Source organism: Manihot esculenta, chromosome 12 (assembly GCF_001659605.2).
Source record: "Manihot esculenta cultivar AM560-2 chromosome 12, M.esculenta_v8, whole genome shotgun sequence".
Taxonomy (NCBI): Eukaryota; Viridiplantae; Streptophyta; class Magnoliopsida; order Malpighiales; family Euphorbiaceae; genus Manihot; species Manihot esculenta.
The window spans coordinates 19,593,373-19,613,651 of NC_035172.2; the positions used below are offsets into that span (position 1 = coordinate 19,593,373).

Consider the following 20,279-nt stretch of genomic DNA (forward strand, 5'->3'; position numbering starts at 1 on the left):
GTGGTACATGATCTTAAATGTTGAATGATGATTATTGTAAACCAAGCTTAATGTATGTTATGTTACCCTATTGGAGTATTTGATGAGGACTCCAGTAAGGGGTTTTATATTATGATTTGTGCATGCACAAGTTAAGCTTGGTGAAGGAATGAAAGAATGAAAGAATGAATGAATGAGTGAATGAATGACCATGAGAAAGTTTTAAAATTTTTATGTAATTGTTGATCATATATGGGATTAAACAGGTTTACAGGATGAATGTCAGGCTTGCTACGGGTCCCGGCGGCCTTAAGCCGATCTGGATCCTAGCGCCGGTAGCGGTCCGGCTTCCGGGTCGTTACACTGCTGTACTGAGAGAAGAGGGATCTAACCTTCCCCCGCCTGGGGTCTTGGAACCCGAAGGCTGTGTCACAGACTACTTAACTGTCCCCTGAATGATGGCACTAGCCTCCATCTTCCGTGCTGCATCCACTATAGTGTGGAAGCTCTCCCTCTCCGCTGCAAGAATCAAGGAAGAATACCTAGAGTGGAGCCTCATGGTATACCTCTTTGCTTTCTTCTGATCCGTATCATAAGTTTGCTCCACAAACGGCAACAGCTCCAAGAATTTATCTGTAAATTCATCCACACTCATCTCCTCAGTCTGCCTTAACTGTTCAAACTCAATTATCTTCAATTCCCTTGAGCTATCAGAGAAAGCCCATCCTGCAAATTCATTAGCAAACTCCTCCCATGTTAAACTGTCCAATCTCAGGTCCACATAGTTTTTAAACTACTCACGGGCCTTTTTGCATTTAAGTGTGAACCCCGCCATCTGAATGGCTCTACTATCATCTGCCCTTAACTCATCTGTAATCATCTTTACTGTCTTCAGGTTCTCAAATGGATCATCTCCCGTCTTGAACTTGGAAGCATCCAACTTCAAGTAATTCGTTATCTTAACTCTGCTCCTTCCAGATGAGCTAGGTTTAGATACTTGGACTTCAGGAGCTACAGGTTCAGAGGGTGGTGGAGGAAGTGCAACGTTCCCTTGATCAGGGTTTGTTACATTTGGATAGAAAGGTGAGGGTGGATACATTGGGTACTGGGGGTAAGGTGGATAGAAAGGAGGGTAAGGCATGTAAGAGGGGTAAGGGTTAAAGCTGAGCTAATCCGATGTACCTCCCATCGAATACCCGGGGCCCTGTGGAAAGGGTTGGTATTGGGGTGGTTGAGCAAACCCCGAGGCTTGAGTGCCTCCTTGAGATTCTCCAATGCCCTCTTCAGACATGCTTATACCCAGACTTCCATCCCTTCTCTGGTCAACATCCATATCATCCCCCTCAGCTGACACTCCTCCCTGAACTGCTCCCCTTCTGCTTGTATCAAAAGACCTTATAGGGTCCCTTGACACTCTCTCCCTACTAGATCTACAGGACATTTCCCTTGGCAATGCAGGGGGACGGGCATCCATGCCCTCACTTTTTGGTGGGACTCCAGTCAATCGTGCAGATCGACGAGTACCTCGCATTCTGATTACTGAAAAACAATACATACACAAAACATCAGCATCAAATGGTTCATGTGGAAACACATGAACCTGCATCACATACATCACATATCATTAATGCACATGCATAAAATCATGGCATTTCACATCATTATTCATGACAGGACTCCACATCCTATCCTAGTGGACATGATTCTCCTATTGTGCTTGCCCTTCTAGAACATCTATGAGCCCAACACTCTCTAGGTCCGACCATATGAACCTAGGGCTCTGATATCAATCTGTAACGATCCGAAATTGGACCGCTACCGGCGCTAGGATCCAGATCGACTTAAGGTCACCGGGACCCGTAGCAAGCCCAACATACAACCTGTCATACCTGATAATCCCATACATGATCATACATTTACATAAAAATTTTAAACTTTTTCATTCACCAAGCTTAACCTGTGCATGCATCATAACCATAACATAAACCCCACACAAGAGCACTCATCAAATGCTCTAGTGGGACATCATATCATACATCAAGCTTGGTTTATCATTTCTTAACATTAAAACATTTTATTACGATCATGTACAAAAGGGGATCAACATAACATTAGGGCCAAGCACAATACTAAATCTCATAACATTATTACATAATACATTACATTACAATGTCTTTCATTATTTTCTCATGTCCACATCTAACTATTACATTCATCAGACTTTTTACTCTTGCAGACTTCCTGATCTATCCCGAACCTGTAAATCTGGGGGTTAAGGGAAAGGGGTGAGCTACTAGAGCCCAGTGAGTAGAATAGTAAAACAATATATTAAAATCCATGCTTTCATGAAATGCATCACATCACAAACAAATCATATCAAGGATGGACTTGTCACCAATAGCCCTCTACATATCCAATAGTGCCAGGGGCGTAGAATGGGCCTCGACTTGGACTTTCTCTTAACATAACATAACATAACATAACATAACATAATATAACATAACATAACATAACATTCCAATGTGCCAGGGGCGTAGAATGGGTCTCGACCTGGACTTCTGTACCATACCATATCATATCATACCATATCGAGGACTAATGGATCGTCCAACATCCATCCATATCAATATCATAGTATGCAATGCAACATATTCGTAAATTCTAATGCAAACAACCTAGTACATATCATGGCATTCGTGATGCATGAACATGCTCGAAATTTATTTATTTTGAAACATAAAGATCCATTCTACTCACCTCAGGCTGACTCTGTAAAGACTCTGAAGTAGATACCTTACTGCTGGGGTCCTCGGTTCTTCGGGTCCGAACCTACACAGGTGGACTCAAATGAGGGACCAAACATACACTAACATGACTCTAAACAACTCCCCAAAAACTCCTTAAAACACCTTAAAACAATCATAGAAAACATGCAAAGGAAGGCTGAACAGGGCACTTTCGGCGGCAAGTTCGGCGGCCGAAAGTCCCTCCAGAGCCGAAACTCAGCCACTTTCGGCGGCAGGTTCGGCGGCCAAAAGTGGTTCCAGAGCCGAAACTCACCAACCTTTAGGGGCAAGTTCGGCGGCCGAAACTCCCTCCAGAGCCGAAAGTCCAAACTTTCGGGGGTAGGGTTCGGCAGCCAAACTGCCTCTCCCAGGCAAGTTCGGCGGCCGAACATGGCTTCGGCTGCCGAACCTGAGTTCTTCCAGAATGACAGAACTCAAGCCTCTTATACACATTGCCTCCCAAACTCTCCAAACTCAAACCATTTCAAGCAAAAACATGCATAAACACATTCTTAAGCATGTAGGGGCATAAAACTAGGCTATACCCCAACCACATTCACATAGCAACACATTTAACATGCATTTCCTCCTAAAACCCACATAAACCCTAACATTTACAACTACTCAAATAATGCATCAAACACCCTTCAAACCCCCTCAAAACTTACTAAAAACATGAAAGAAAGGTAGAATATACTCTTACCTCTTGAAACTCGAGAGGAGAGGCGATCCAAACTCGGAGATGGGGAAAATCGAGCTCCGGGATCTCCAAGCTTCAAAACTTCATTCTTTGCTCAAAAATCTTCAAAACCAAGTTAAAACTTGTCAAAACTTGAGGGATTTGAGGAGAAAACACAAGATCGACAAAAGGGGTGGCGGAGACTCACCTTGCCCGAAAATAGAGAGAAAAACTCGCCCATTTTCGGACATGGAGCCTTTTATAGGTGGCTGGCCAGACCACCTTCGGAAGCCAAAAGTGCCTCCGCAACTCCACCATGTTCGGCGGCCGAACCTGGGTTTCTCCTCCAAAAATATTTTCTTTCAAAACTCAATTTCTTTCTTCATTAAAACCATAAAAACATGTTAAAACATTTATAAAAACATGATTTTACCCTTCTAGAGGGTTCCAACATCCGAGATTCCACCGGAAAGCAGGAATTCCGATGTCGGGGTCTAGCCGGGTATTACAGTGAGATTAGGACTGAAGCCCAGGGGAGGTCTGAGCTGAGGGCCGAAAAGACTGAGCCAGCTCGATTTGAGAGGTTTAAGAAGGGGTCCGGTCTTAAGGCCGAGTTGGCTGGACCTGATTCATGCGGGGGGCTTAAAAGCCTTCAGGTAAAGGGCTGTCGTCATGGGTCAGGTCTCAGACCGGGGTAGTGAAATCCAGCGGTCATCATATAGGTCAAAGACCTTGTTAAAATTATCATAGTTTTGGCACCAGTCCATTTTTATTCATGAACCTAATAAGTATTTTATCTCTGATGAAAAAAAAAACTTCAGCAGCTTATACTTAATTACCCTACTATTCCTTTATTACAATTTCATCCCAAAACTACTTTTTTCTATATCTTATCCCTACTATTCCTTTATTACAATTTCACCCCAAAACTACTTTTTTCTATATGTTATTCTACTGGAGGTCATATATTGATGCTACATGAGACTCGCCCAAAGTAGGAGGTGAGCTGTCACTGCAAGACAGGTCTATATAGTAGGGATCTGATAAATGGATAACCATACACCATAACCGTCGATTCATCACCAAGACTCGCCTCCTCTGATTAGGTTGAGTCACAACACAAAGTAACCATTATCAAGTATAGTCCAATATATCTCATTATACCTATAATTATAGAATCACTGACGTGGCAAGGATTTGATAAGTGGGTAATCGGACAATATAACACCCTGTTTATTATCAAAACTCGTCATTTCCTGAATAAATCGAGTCTCGATACAAAATAATCATTATTAAGTACAATCCAGTATATCTCGTTACCTCTATAATCACGGAATCACTCATTTATCTGCCGGCGATATCTTTTATTACCACTTCACCTTTTGTTTTTGCTAATTTAACCAATTATAGCTTGAAACTGTCTCAATTTAGTTTCAGAATATCACATATGTTGTTTAATTAATTAAATTAGTGTTTAATTTGGACGAAAATCATTTGCATTCACGAAAACTTCTCGTAAACACACTAAGGTGGTTGACCACCATTTATACAAGGATGGCCTTAATTTGACAGATAATTCCTGACAAGTTGTGAATAATTTAATCTTGTGAATCTCAAATCTAGAGAATACCATTCTGCTTCCATAACTTTGAGGCAAACAAAATTATACATTATTAAAAAATTGGTTGCTTGGTATTTAATAAAAACAAAATAAAAGCTTTAATCAGTACATTTAATTCTCTCAATGGTCAACTAGCTAGCTAATATTGGTGAGCAAGTCTTCATATACTCATTTCATAACAAATCCGTAAATCCCTATAAGCTAAAAGATTAAGTTTTTTTTTAAAAAAAAAAACTTTAGTATATACACTTAATCAATTTAATATTATATGCTAAAATTATATACACTTAAATTTATTATTGAATTATTATTAAAAGATCAAATAAATTTAAAGAAAACTAAATAAATGGAGTGTAGTTTATATTTTAAAATTATACTCTGGACAGAGTAGAATGTTGTTCACCATTTTAAAATCTCAATAAATAATATTTTTATTTAATTTTTTAATAATATTTCAAAAATTAATTTTATTTAAAAGATAAAATTTGATATTTTTAGTACACAATGATGTGTCAGAATTTTTCAAATAATACAAAGCATGCAGTAATAAGAAGAGTTATGAGGGGCAAAACAACCATAGATGCAAGTAAATTCCCGAAGCTCCAGATGAAAAAGGACAGATTTATTCTCCTGGTCTAGTGTTCTTTGCATCTCAAATCATGTGACATTAACATCTAAAGAATCATAAATGTGCACTTATTAATTACTATAAATTCTACGCGTTACTTTGAGAATTAACTTTGCTAGCTATGTGTAGATGAAGCACTGGCATTAATGTCGATCCGCCCTCGGCTGCGCCGCTCTCGCTTCTTAGATCTTTCCTTCCCACCACCACCGACTCATCCAAAATTTTTTGCCTTAAAAGAAATGAACCTGGTTTAAGTACTATGGTATTATTATATTTCCATTTTTTCTGGAAATTAAATTCTAGTCAACTAATATTTTTTTTAATTTCAGCCTGATCTGAAAATGAGCTGTGAAAGATCTGCATGAAGTACGCCGCAAATGAATTTGCATTTCTTGGCTTCCGTGTGGCCATTTGCTTAAGTTCATGCATGTATATATATAAATATAACTTAAACCTCTGCTTTTTCTATGCCCACTCTTCTCTTCTTTCCTCCTTGCTCCTCATTGAATTCATTTTGCATTTCAATTTTTTAGGTAAAATTTCTCTTCCTAGTCTTTTTATGCAAAGGAATTGGAGTTATTTATTTTGCTTATATATGATTATTTATTTATTTTTGTGTCTGTGGCAGATATCTACTGAAAATTGGAGGAGAATTTGGCATTAAAATGAAGCCTGCCAGTTTCCTGTATTGTTGTCTTGGACTATTGGCTTTGCTCAGTGGAGTTTTGGTCAAAGCAGAAGACCCCTATAGGTTTTATACATGGACAGTTACATATGGAACAATTTCTCCTCTTCGTGTTCCTCAAAGGGTAGGATTTTAGTCCTTAAAATACATATGTATTTTTCATAATGTAATATGTAATCTTTCTAACCTGTTTTTTCTTACATAATTTCTGTAGGGTATCCTTATCAACGGACAATTTCCAGGCCCTCTTGTTGATTGTGTTACTAATGACAATATAATCGTTAACGTCATCAACAAGTTGGATCAACCTTTCCTTATTACATGGTTAGTGATCCAATGACGTAATTTACTATTTTATTTTTTTTATATAATTTTTATTTTAACATATCTATATTTTATTATAATCGAAACATAAATATTTACATATATTCAAAATACATACAAATGAGTCTTATTATTATTTTTTTTATAGTGATTCACTTTAATAAAACACTGAATTTATATAAATATTTTTCTATAATTAAGAAACTAACCAGAAATTATTTTTGTGGGAAATTAGGAATGGAATTAAACAAAGGAAGACCACATGGCAAGATGGAGTTCAGGGGACCAATTGTCCAATCCCTCCAAACGCTAACTGGACCTACAAGTTCCAAACCAAAGATCAGGTTGGAACTTTCAATTACTTCCCTTCAATTGGAATGCAAAGAGTTGCTGGTGGATATGGGGGTTTCAATGTTCAATCTAGGTCAGTGATTCCAATTCCATACCCAATACCAGATGAAGAATTTACCCTGCTTATTGGTGAGTGGTACAAGACTGATTACAAGGTTTGCATCCCATTTCCTTGGTTATAAGATTGCTCAATTGACTTTATAATAATTAATACTCAATTAATTAATATTTATCTTTATTTGATTTACAGGTATTGCAGCAAAATTTGGACCAAGGCATATCTCTTCCTCTTCCTGATGCTCTTCTTATTAATGGTCTTCCTAAAGGTGCTACCTTCACTGGTGAAAAAGGTAACCACGGGGTAAAACACATCAAGAATTTTTCACTCTAATCTTTTTGTTTTATTTATATTTAATAGAATTTTTTATTTGTTATAGAAAAATAAATAAAATATTATTTTATACTATATCAGCAGAAGCAAAATATATATAGTGATTTTTAAAAGTATTGCTATTGATTTATATCTATAGTTTAACCATATAAAATAACAATTTACCGTTGTCTTAAATTTATTATTATAGTAATGACACTTTAGAATTGAAATCCCAGTCTCCATTGTTGAGTTGAAATCCCGTCTCCATTTTTCCAGGGAAAAGATACAAGTTCAGGGTTTCAAATGTGGGGATTGCAACTTCAATCAACTTCAGAATCCAGGGCCACACAATGACCCTTGTTGAAGTTGAAGGAGCTCACACCTTGCAAGAGGCTTATGAATCACTTGATGTTCATCCTGGTCAATCTGTAGCTGTTTTAGTTACATTAAACGGTTCATCTAAGGACTACTACATTGTGGCCTCTACTCGTTTCACTAAGCCAATTCTCACCACCACAGGAATTCTACGCTACGCCGGTGCCAACACTCCACCATCTTTGCCATTGCCTATTGGCCCAACTTATCACATTCACTGGTCTATGAAGCAAGCTAGGACCATCAGGTATTGATCTTCTTCCTAAAACCTTTCTTAATTATATTCATAAATACATTTTAGAGTTTATACAAAGATATCATACCGGCAGTTATAAAATTATTATTTAATACTATTAAAACAACAATTTAATATAAATATAAAATTATTATAAAAAAATTAAAATTTTCACAATATATAAATAATTTATTTATATTTAATAAAATTATAATTTTAATTATTTTTTTAATCGTGAAAAAATAAATAAATCACTATTTTAGAATAGTAGAATTAAACTTACTGATTTTGATTATAGTTGACATATATGAAAAAACAATCATTCCGCCATTACTTTTGACCCATTTTTGTAGTAGTAATTGATTACCTAATTTTAATCTTTTTACAACTTTGCTTTCGGGGCCGCAGGTTGAATTTGACGGCAAACGCAGCCAGGCCAAACCCACAAGGTTCGTTCCATTATGGGACCATTCAAGTTGTGAGGACACTGATTTTAGCGAATACAGAAGCTAAGATTGGTGGAAAGTTACGATATGCAGTTAACAGCATCTCTTATGTGGATCCAGCAACCCCATTGAAGCTTGCTGATTGGTTTAACATTCCTGGTGTCTTTACCTTGAACTCCATCAAGGATTCACCCACCAATGCCGCAGCAACCCTCGGGACATCGGTTGTTGGAGCTACACTTCATGATTTTTATGAAATTGTGTTCCAGAACACAGAGAACACCGTCCAGTCTTGGCACCTTGATGGATATAGTTTCTACGTTGTCGGGTATGTCCTTTGTAATAAATCTTGGCAGTCTTTTCCAAAGTTTTCTTTCCAGGCTGAACAAAATATGACATTTTCGGCGTTTAATTTGGTGTCTAAATATTACAGATACGGCAAAGGTGTATGGAACCCTGATGTGAGGAAGCGTAGGAAGCTTTACAATTTGAATGATGCTGTTCCAAGACACACTGTTCAGGTGAGTGAAAGATATTTTCACCAACGCTCAATTTGTTTCACGGAAACGGAAAATATTTTATTGTAAAATTTTTTTATATTTTCTAGTACTTAAAAATTTTGGTTAAATGGGAAATATTTTTCCTGATAAAAGAAAAATTACTATAAAATATTTTTTTTCATGAGGGAGTTATTTATAACCCTTTTGACAATCTTATTAAATAACTCTATATAAATTTGTTAATACTTTTTATTTTTTAAACTATTAAAAATGAAAAATGAGTTATTTTGTGGAAAATATTTTTTATATATAAGTTATTTTAGGTAAATAAATAAAATTAAAAATCTTACAAAATTAACCCAATAAATAAGATAGGATGGCACAAATTTATTTTCTTTAATTAGAACTCTTGAGTTTAAACCTAATTATGGAAATAGAATTTTGTTTCTTAATGGGTTTGTTCAGCGCCGATTTCAGATACCAAATGATTCATAAAAATAAAAAGAAATCTTACAAAATCTGAAAATTTCCTGCTTACTTAAGAACACAAACCCAATTTTTTATTTGCAGGTATATCCCAATTCTTGGAGTGTAGTGTTGGTGTCATTGGACAATAAAGGAATGTGGAATCTGAGGTCTGCAATTTGGTCAAGGCGATATCTAGGGCAACAGTTGTACCTTAGGGTTTGGAACAATGAACGCAGCCTCTTTACTGAGAATGATATCCCTGCTAATGCATTGTTATGTGGGTTGGCTAAACGACCATAGAAATGTGTGTTTTGTGTCTCTGTAGCTTCTAAGGTTGATCTAAATTTTATTTTTCCTTTCTTGTTGAATCAGTTACGAGAGTGTAACTGTTAAGAGGAAATTAAAATTGGGAAATAGGGTTGGAAGATGAGGGGAAAGGAGAGATTTTCCATTAATTTGTGTCAAGTTTGTAATAATAAACTTGTTTCCCTATAGTATTTCATTTATCTGGTGTTTAGCTAATGCTTATCTTCCTCTATGCTGCTGCTATGAGTTGTTATATTGGTCCTTCTAAGACAATGATTACTTTAAGGATTTTTTAGCATATAAATATCTTAGTACCCTAAATGTCTTAATAACCTAAAATTATAAATCAAAGTTATTTCTAATTGCTGTACAGAATTTAGACAAAAAAAAAAATAAATAAACAAGAAAATTCGTTGTGGCCATCAATGTGTAATATGACAATTTTATCTACTTTGCTACTTATTTTTGCAATGTTTTTGTTGTGCTAATATTTTTTTTTATAAACAAAATATTATTAATAAACCATGAAAATTTAGTATGAGAAATTCATCATCAAACCTCAAAAAAACTCAATCTATGATACCTCATACTAAAAAGAAAAAATCTAACATGTGCAATACATCAACAAAATAAATATAAGGGATAAAAATTTCATAACGTAGAAAAAACTAATCAAAACCAAACAATAAAATCCTCAATCCTATATAAATTTCTTATTTTATAAAAGCATTTGCAATTTAAATGACTTTTCATTTTCGAATATAATTACTAAATTAAAATCGAGTAATTGTATTATAATTTTCGAACACATAAATGACTTTTTCTTTTTTAGTTATAAATAATTATTTATTTTATAAATCAATAATCATATACAATTTTCTAAATCAAAAGAGATTTTAATATTAATTATTATATAATTAGTTCAACTAATTCAAATAACTTTTTAAGCACATAATAAATTGATTAATCAATATTATTTTAAATAATTGTTATGTGTCCCTTATAAAGAGTTTAGGTATTTCTACCTAATTTGAACTAGATTTTGGAATGTGTTATATCTAGTCTAAATTTAATATAGTATTAGAGCTCACCCATCGTTAATCCTTCTTTAAATATTTTTACACTTTAGTTTATTGTTGGGGATAACAGATTTGTATTGAATCTTATATCGAATCGAAATAGAGATTATGTGTTTTTTATAAAAATTTTAGACGCTTTTTCCTTTTGAACTAATTTTTAAAGTAAATTAGGTCTTTATAAATTATTTTTTCATATTCCACTTGCTACGAATACACCATGAAATGAAGAAAAAAAAAATCAAAATTTCTATGCCTAACATTTGAGATTTAGGGATTTGTGTGAGTTAGCGGGATTGTTTTGAGCTATGATAAATATAGGCCTTAAACAAAGGGAGAAAGGGGAAAAATTTCCCAAACTCTAAAACCATTATTGCATACAAACTTTTTCATGTGAGTAACATATTTCCTATAGAGTGTAATTTGCTGAAAAGGGAGAAAACATAAAATATTATGAAATTAAACCTCTGTTTATTTTATGAAAAATATTTTTTTTAAAAATATTTCATATTTTTTAATATTTAAGACACTTAAAAAATTAATTAATTAAAAATATTTTTCTGATTAAAGAAAACATTAAATCATAAAATGATATTCTCTTTTTTAAAAAATAAGTTGAAATTATTCTCTGCGCTTTAAAAATCTTTAAAAATCGTTTGAATATTTCTATATATAAATCTATAATATATTTAATTTTTTAAATTAAAATTTAAATAAAAATAAAATATTTTATTGAAAAATATTTTCTATGAATATATTCATATTTTTTTATAAAAAATATTTTGAAAATACAAATTATTTTTTAAAAAATGGAGTCTAAAATCTTTATTTTGATGTCTTTGCACTAATAATTAGATACATATAAGGGTAGATTCTCATCAAATTGAACTATTTAAAGTACATATTTGAGTGTAGAAAACATTTTAGTATTAACAAATTGATTATGATTTTACTGAAAACAGTAATTTATTTATTATTTCATAAGAGTCTACTATAGATTCAACCTGAAAAAAAATTCTAATATTTTCTTTTAAAGCTACAATGGCTATTGAGAAAAAAAAATCCTTAAAATTATATAAATTTTACGTTGAAATTATTTATTACATTTACTTAATTGTTTGTTTTAAAGCTTGCAAAAAAATTTGCAACTCTCACTATTTGTAGGATAGGATACAGATAGGAATCCAATAATTTTTTTTTTAATTAAAAGTTGGGAATTAGGAAAATAGAATCTAAGACTTTTAAGATTTACTCAGATACACTTACTGCAGATTTAGATGAATTATCTTGGATTAAAACTCACAATTTTATATGATAGTTATGAAATTTGAGCTGGATGGGTGAAGATTTTTATAAAATCAATTTTGAATAATCTATGTTGTCAGGCTCTTCTCCTAGTCTCCCACCGTCCAAAACATAACATGCTTCCATTGTAGGACTCCTGGTGTCTACATATGCATCTTCTTGATTAAGGGTTAATTTCTTTTGTTCTTTTGAATCATTTTTTACCATTGATCTTAAAGGTCAACATATACCCGATCGAGATCGCACATTGCTATTTTTAATTCCACCAATTACCATTTGCCAAGAAACCCTAAAAAAATTTGGAAGGAGTACTTCAACAATTGAAATCAAATAAAATTCAGGACTAGCTATACTCTTTCATGCTCAAACTCCCAAAACTATATATATATATAAAGAATACTTGAAGTGATTAAATCTAAGCACAATCCTTAGGAGAAGTGGTCAGACACAAGGCTGCAGATGGAATCCTTGGCCAACTTTGAGAATTAAATTGCTGTTTGAGGGAGAGCACTCTTTCCCAAAAGGCAGCTTTTAGTACTCTTATTCATCACTTTCTCGTAAAAAAATAATAATAGTAAACGAATCTTTATATGCCACCCAACAGATCACCACCACCCTCTTACTACATATGAAAAGGAACACTAAAGCTTTTTAACATGTGAGGGTTCATTCTTTCTAGTATTTTATTCTCGTAGAATACAAGAAGAGATTGGACCATTAAGTTCCCAGAAATCTTTCCTCCGGGAAACTTCAGGTCTCAGTAAATTTTGAGTTTAGGAGAGAATGTTTGAACGTTTGAATAGAAATTGATACACTCTGCAACAGCAGGAGGCACTTAAAGCAGCTAATATTTTCCATTTCTACTGATTCTTGGTACTTGATACATTGTCACAAGTTAACCACACAATAATTAAGAAATCAGAAGGAAATGAAAAGGAAAGTCTGTTCTACGACCATATCCATATACCCACAACCACCCTAACATATGAAGGAAACCTAAGAAAGCAATCAAAATTAAAAAAAAAAACATGAAAATAAAGAAAGGGTTCTCAAGGATATGCACCGTTGGTTGTTGGCAGATCAGACCATGAAAACGTTGGATTCCAGTAACCCAATTCGCCTCCAGCAACAGGAGAAGACTCCAAAATAGTTGAAGCTGCAGTTGAAGAAGAAGCCAAATTGCCTAGAGGTACAGTTGAGCTATCGCAATAGTAATTAGTTGATGATCTGAGTCTTTGATACAATTCTTGAATCCCTGAGTTTTGGGCTTCACAAGCAATGAAGCCAGTCTGTTGTTGCTGTTGAGCTTGGTGTTGGCTGTTTTTCCAAAAAGGACTGCAGAGACCCAGAGAAGGGACTTGAGCCAGAGGGTCCAAGCCCAAGGTTCGAGCATTTAGTGCACCGGTTGCAACTGTAGGCTCACCTATCAAGTAGGTTCCGATCATACACCCTTCCTCCTTCACAGCAAGAGAATTAGACAGGGTACTGGAGTTAGGGTTAGAGTTATGGGTAGCTCTAAGTAAGGTTAAAATATGAGAATTCTGAGGTGAAGCCCACATAATTGGACTTGATGGAAGTTCATGATCAAACCCATTTCCAAATCCCGATCTTCCAATCTCAGACGCCACTGTTTTCATCTTCCCGGTGCTTGATTTTCCAACAGATGTAGACACAGTAGTGCTCTTGTTCTTCCTGCATCCACCGCCGATTGGAACATTCCTAAGTGCACCTCCTTTAGTCCAATATCGGCGACAGGTTTTGCAGAAATGACGAGGCTGAGTGAGATTATAGTTATTATAGTAACAGAACTTAGTGTTTGAAGAATCACATCTAGGGCATCTCAGGTTCTCTGAAGATGAATTAGCAGCAGTTGCAGTAGCAGTAGTGTTTGTGGTTGATGCAGATGTGGTTGAAGAAGAAGGAGACAATGAAGGAGAAGGAGAAGTTGTTCCTTCTAAAATTGTTCCATTGATGGAAAATTTCCTCTCTCCTCCAATAAGGCCAGCTCCTCCTAGGAGTTCATGAATCATTTTTTCTTCTTTGTAGATCTACAACAATCCAAAACAATAAAAGCAAAGGCAAGATAAGTCTTTTTGAGTTAGTGGAAAAGCTAAAAGAAAGAAAGAAAGAAAGTAGGTTTTGTAGTGTAATTAGCTGGTGTATGTATACAAGATGAATGTGAGAGAAAGAATGGATATAGGAGGAAACATGGCTTGCCTTTGTAAGTTTAATTGAATGGCCTTTGTTTGGCTAGTATTTTTTTTTTTTTTCTTTTCCCTTTTATGTGGGTGGTTGTAAAGGATAAAGAATTGAGGATGTGGAGCCTTATATATACACAATGTGAAAGCATCCACTTATTGTAATCACATAATAACAAGTGGGTCTTGGATTTGGAATTTTGCTGTAGGTGGTTTTGTTAAGATGTAAGCAAATGGGTTTGTCTTCATTTCCTAGTTTACCCCCTTTGAACCTCATACCTTTCACAAGATTTACTACACCGACCGTGGAAAAAAAAACTTATTTACATATGGTGCATTTATGGATTAAATTAAAGAGCAAGTGAATTTTTTCATAAAAGAAAATAAATAAAATTTATTTACTTATATTTTGAATTCGCAATAAATTAAAATTTCTATTGATGATTAGAATCAGTCAAAACAAGTAGTAACACCTTTCTTTTGTATTTTTTCTCTCAATTTTTTCATCCGAAAATAAAAAACTTAGTTAAGCTAATTAAGTTTCAATTTGAGGATAAATTTTATGCATTTCTTCCCATCTAAGAAAGAAGATTGTCTCCAATCTATCATTAGCTTTATAGGTTTCCAAAATGAGATAAAGCCATAGTTGAGTCCATTATTCAACCAAAGCAAAATAATTTCATAATATACAAAATAAAATAAAAATGGAAGAAATTTGGATATGATTAATTTATGTAAAAATGACTGTTTGGTCCTTATAATATAGAAAAATTTATTAATTAATTCATCAATTTTAAAAAATATATTAAAACATTTCTAAAATCTAAAAAATCTACTAATTAAAATTTTAAGTATTAGAGTTAACACAAAATTTAGCATGATAAAAGCGATTAGTCCGGTGATCAGACTCAAAAAAAAACTCAAACTAAGGTAATCATGCAAAGAAAGATGTGTGGATGTTTCGTTAATTAGAATGTCTTCTGATGACTGTTAGAAATACAGGCTCTTCTAGTGCAGTCACATTGTGTATTGATACAATTTACTTGGCACTACATATAAAAATCATACCCCTAAAAGTGGAAGGTGACTAAACAAGTTAATTTATATAATATATTATTATAGTAATAAAAATTTCTAAAAGCATAATCTTTGTAGGGAGCTCTGTGTGTTTTCTTCCCGAAGATGCTGTTCAAAAACCATCATTACAAGTTCAAGGAGAGGACTAATCAAATTGAAATACGTGTAAAGCTGATGTCCCCACCCCCAACTACAAAGCCACTGGCCGAGACTTATGGCTTGAATTTAGCTATCCCCCACAGTCCACACAGAAACTAGCAGCAGCAGAAAACAAGATATGATAGCCATCGTGTGCTACACATTGAGTTATTTTAAATCCAAAACCTAATGATTCGCTCCTGCATGATTATTCACATGTTGGTATATGTAGATTGAACCTAGAGAATTCTTTAAACACTGTTGTATCACGTCGTATAGTAAACTATATGACCAAAAGGTGGTGGCGGCGGCTAGGCTTAGAAACATGATTTTGTGCTCAAAATCGTTTTGGGTTGGTGCTGTGAAATCATCATATACTTGCATACATATGTATTTTGTACCTAACATGAACCTCACAACTTAAAACTGAGAAAGAAAAAAATCGAGAAGTTTTTAATTATTTCTAAACGCGTATTTTTTAAAATTTTAAATTAATCGAGAAATATTTACCTGAATCTAATATATTATTGTAACGACCCGAAAATCGGACCGCTACCGGCGCTAGGATCCAGATCGGCTTAAGGCCGTCGGGACCCGTAGCAAGCCTGACATGAAACCTGTAAACCTGTTCAATCCCATACATGATCAACCATCATACATAAAAATTAAAACTTTTCTTTTCTTCATACACCAAACTCAACCTGTGCATGCACTATACATAGCATAAATATAAACTTGACCCCTCTGTGGAATCTCATCAATGCCCCAATGGGCGATGCATTATAAGTTGAGTTGGTTAAACATAAACATCAATAGACATTAGGATCATGTATGAACAAGGGAGTACAACAGACTATGGTCAAGCACACTTCTAAACCTCAATATCATCATTACATAACATAGCTAATTATAACATTACATCATTACATAATTTGTCATGTCCACTTTCTATCTATTATGAAACCATGACTTCATTACTCTTGCTGACCTCCTGGACTACCCTGTACCTGCAAGCCTGGGGGTTAAGGGAGAGGGGTGAGCTACACGAGCCCGGTGAGCAGAATAGTAAAACATTTTAAAACATATGATAACATGAAATGCATCACACCACAGCTAATCACATCAATGATGAATTTGTCACCAATAGTCCCCTACATGGTCCAACTGTGCCAGGGGCGTAGAATGGGCCTCACTGGTCTTTCTCTTACATAACATAACATAACATAATCCAACTGTGCCAGGGGCGTAGAATGGGCCTCACTGGTCTTTCTCTTACATGGTGCCAGGGGCGTAGAATGGGCCTCACTGGTCTTCCATACCGTATCATCATCATCATAGCATAGGGGGACTAAAGGATCATTCAACATTCATCCACATCATCAAACATATTATGCAATGCAACATATTCGTGAGTCTAATGCAAACACCCTATTATATTTCATGGCATTCATGATGCGTGAATCATGCTAAAACCGATTTATTTATTTAAAAGCATAAGAGTTATTCCACTCACCTCTGGCAGAAGCTCTACTGACTCTGAAGTGACTGACTCACTGCTGGGGTCCTCGGTTCCTCGGGTCCGAACCTACACAGGTGGACTCAAATGAGGGACCAAACATACATGAACATAACTCTAAAACATCCTCCAAAAACCCCCTAAAACACCTCAAAACAATCATGCAAAAACATGCAAAGGAAGGCTGGACAGGGCACTTTCGGCGGCCGAAAGTCCCTCCAGAGCCGAAACCCAGGCAGGTTCGGCGGCACCTTCGGCAGCCGAAAGTCCCAGACAGAGACGAAAGTCTCTTTTCGGGGGCAACTTCGGCAGCCGAAAGGCCTGCCTCCCAAGCCATGTTCGGCGGCCGAAAGTTCCTTCGGCTGCCGAACCTGGTTTCTGCCAAAGGGCAGAAACTTGGCTCCCTTTGCACAAAATTTTCTCCCATCCAATCCAACATGCATATAACTCACCAAATCATGCAAATATACATACATTGGCTCCTAGGGGTTTCAAACTACCCAAAACCCCAACTACAACACACAACAACAACACAATCCAAGCCACATTGCTCAAGACATAACATTAACTCAAAAACCTAACTATGAGCTAAACATGCATTCTACCCCATAGATCTTGCATAAAACTTACTTTAAACATAAAATGAGCTTAAGATCGGCTCATACCTCTTGAAGATCGAGAGAGAGACGTCCTAAACTCGGAGGTGGGAGATTTTGAGTTCTTGAACCTCAAAGCTCCAAAACTTGCTAAAATCTCTTCAAAACGACATAAACCTTGTTAAAACATGAAGGATTGAAGGAAAATCATCAAAAATGACCCATGGAGGAGCAAGAACTCACCGTGGCCGAAAATGGGGAGGAAACTCGCCCGTTTCGGCCATGGAGCTCTTATATAGGGGCTGGCCAGTTCACGTTCGGGGGCCGAACGTGCCCCCACATCTCATGCATGTTCGGCGGCCGAACATGAGGTTCGGCGGTCGAACCTGGTTTCTTTCAAACAAAACTTTCGGAGGCCAAAAGTGCTCCCAAAACCTATCCACGTTCGGCGGCCGAACATGACTTTCGGCGGCCGAACCTGGTAAAGGTTCCATGGTCTTTTTCATTTAAAAACTCAAATTCATTCTTATTTAAAAATCATTAAAACATGAAAACATTTGTGAAAATATGATTTTACCCTTCTAGAGGTCTCCGACATCCGAGATTCCACCGGACGGTTGGAATTCCGATACCGGAGTCTAGCCGGGTATTACAATTATAAATTAAAATACTTTCAAATTATAAATAAGTGAGTCATAATATAAAAAAAAACAGATAAAACTCAATTCAATATCTCTTAAAAGAATTCACTTAAAGAATTTTCCTAATTGATCTAAGAAAATAATTACAAATTGTAGCAATATATACTTACATTGCAGTTATAACTTAAGCATATTAATTTCATACCATATCTATTTTCATTGTTATTACATTGAGCAATAATTTCTTTACATTTAATCACAAAAAAAGCTTCTAAATCTTAAAATTTAGTTTAATCACAAAAAGAAGTTATTAATTAAAATAAATTAATATATATAATAAAAAATTAATTTTTTAAATACAATTTTAACTGTTGCTATATTATTGTTTTATCAGTATTAAAGTAATAATTTCACACTCAGTGAGGAGATTTTAGAAAGTTGTCCAAGGAAGATACTAAGAGTTTATATTCATTTGACTACTTTATATAACAAATTTCACAGGGAAACTTCATAACAAAGTAAGCTAGGAGATTTGGCACAAGGACATGAGATTGAAAGGTGTGATTAAATTAATTGGTTTAGGTAGCATCTAAATTAACCCTGTTTCACCTAATAACAGGAAGATAAGACAAATAGCAAAATGATTAAATTCAATTCCTTATCCGTTTGATACTATTAAAATTACTGCTCAAAGCATGATATTGACAAAGAAATGTGTTCAACCACAGAGATAACAACATACAATGATTTGTGTGAACCAGATACCTTCTGTGAAGGTGTGGTTGGAGCATGTAAACTTTTTGAATGGTGTAAAAGGAAATAAAGACAGAAGAATAATATATGAGGGAAAATGAAAGAGAAGATGGTAAGAGGATAGAAAAAGGAGGGGCCTACATGTTTGATATTCGTGGAACCATTTGTCAATCACTATCTGGTTTTAGAAATTTGTGATCATAGAGATGTAAATCTTATCACTTGCATTACAAGATTAATATATGGTGGCCAATGTTTACTTAAATCTTAAAATTATCTAACCCTTATTATCATTAATAATTGTAAACATGTCCACATCACCCCCACAAGACTCATTGACTCAATGAATGCCTGAATAAACTAATTAACCTTGTTGGCCTACATACAGGTTAATTGTAATTTAAATTACGGATTGATACGAGTTTGATTAATTTTATTTTTTGGGTAAAGTCAAGAGTTAAACTCTTATAAATAAAATATATATTCATTTAAAAATATTTTTTATATTAATAAGTTGATCCGATATAAATAAAAATCCGATACAAACAAAAATAAAATTAATTATTGTTAGGATTACTTTTCATATTAATAAGCTAATCCAATACTATGTTTTTTTTTTATTTCTTTTACTCTAATTTACTATTTACGGTGTTTAACATTCCCTTCTTTTTATCTCTATCAAGGAAAGGAAACTGTCCCTTCAAACAATCAAATTTATGAAGATGCCCGTGAAACGTACTTCAATAATTTTTTTTTTTGTTTTGTTTGAGATGAATGCAAGGGGCTAGACTGGTTGTTGGATGAGTATCTTAGAATCAAAGCAACAAGCAAATCTCTCCCAGTTGAAATAAATAGCTAGCTTGCTAGCATGAGAGTCAGATATAACCATATTGTCTATATGGTCCGGTTAAAACTGCTCTAAGTAAATTTTATAGTCAATTTTCACTTGACCTAAAAGTGATTAATTTAAATTATGTAATAATTATCAGTTAACTATTAAAGATGCTTTTTGGATGTGGGGTTTTTGGTGATGTCTCTATAGTGGATGTAGCTTTCAAACCAATGTACTAACTGAGCTGCATTGGAGAGATAGATCATAGCCTGAGAGATAGAGGTCCATCACATGGCATCAGTAGAATAGAAAAGAAATTTGAAACCAAAGTGTGAGCGCAGAAGAAAATTCCAAAAGGCAAAAGGTGTAAAAGAATTAAAGAAACCCCATC

General features: G+C 34.7%; 2 protein-coding genes across 2 annotated transcripts; one reads left to right on the plus strand and one right to left on the minus strand.

The window, feature by feature from the left end:
- Positions 1-6,124: 6,124 nt before the first annotated feature.
- Positions 6,125-9,969, plus strand: LOC110628687 (L-ascorbate oxidase homolog). Its single transcript, XM_021775478.2, has 9 exons — positions 6,125-6,226; positions 6,322-6,502; positions 6,593-6,702; positions 6,938-7,208; positions 7,304-7,403; positions 7,703-8,048; positions 8,445-8,810; positions 8,916-9,003; positions 9,553-9,969. The coding sequence occupies exons 2-9, from the start codon at positions 6,359-6,361 to the stop codon at positions 9,748-9,750; spliced, it is 1,623 nt and encodes a 540-aa protein (XP_021631170.1). The 5' UTR covers positions 6,125-6,226; positions 6,322-6,358; the 3' UTR covers positions 9,751-9,969.
- Positions 9,970-12,967: 2,998 nt separating this feature from the next.
- LOC110627762 (dof zinc finger protein DOF1.1) lies at positions 12,968-14,473 on the minus strand. Its single transcript, XM_021774124.2, has 2 exons — positions 14,355-14,473; positions 12,968-14,185 (listed from the first exon to the last, which is right to left on the minus strand). The coding sequence occupies exon 2, from the start codon at positions 14,165-14,167 to the stop codon at positions 13,187-13,189; it is 981 nt and encodes a 326-aa protein (XP_021629816.1). The 5' UTR covers positions 14,168-14,185; positions 14,355-14,473; the 3' UTR covers positions 12,968-13,186.
- Between the last annotated feature and the right edge of the window lie 5,806 nt (positions 14,474-20,279).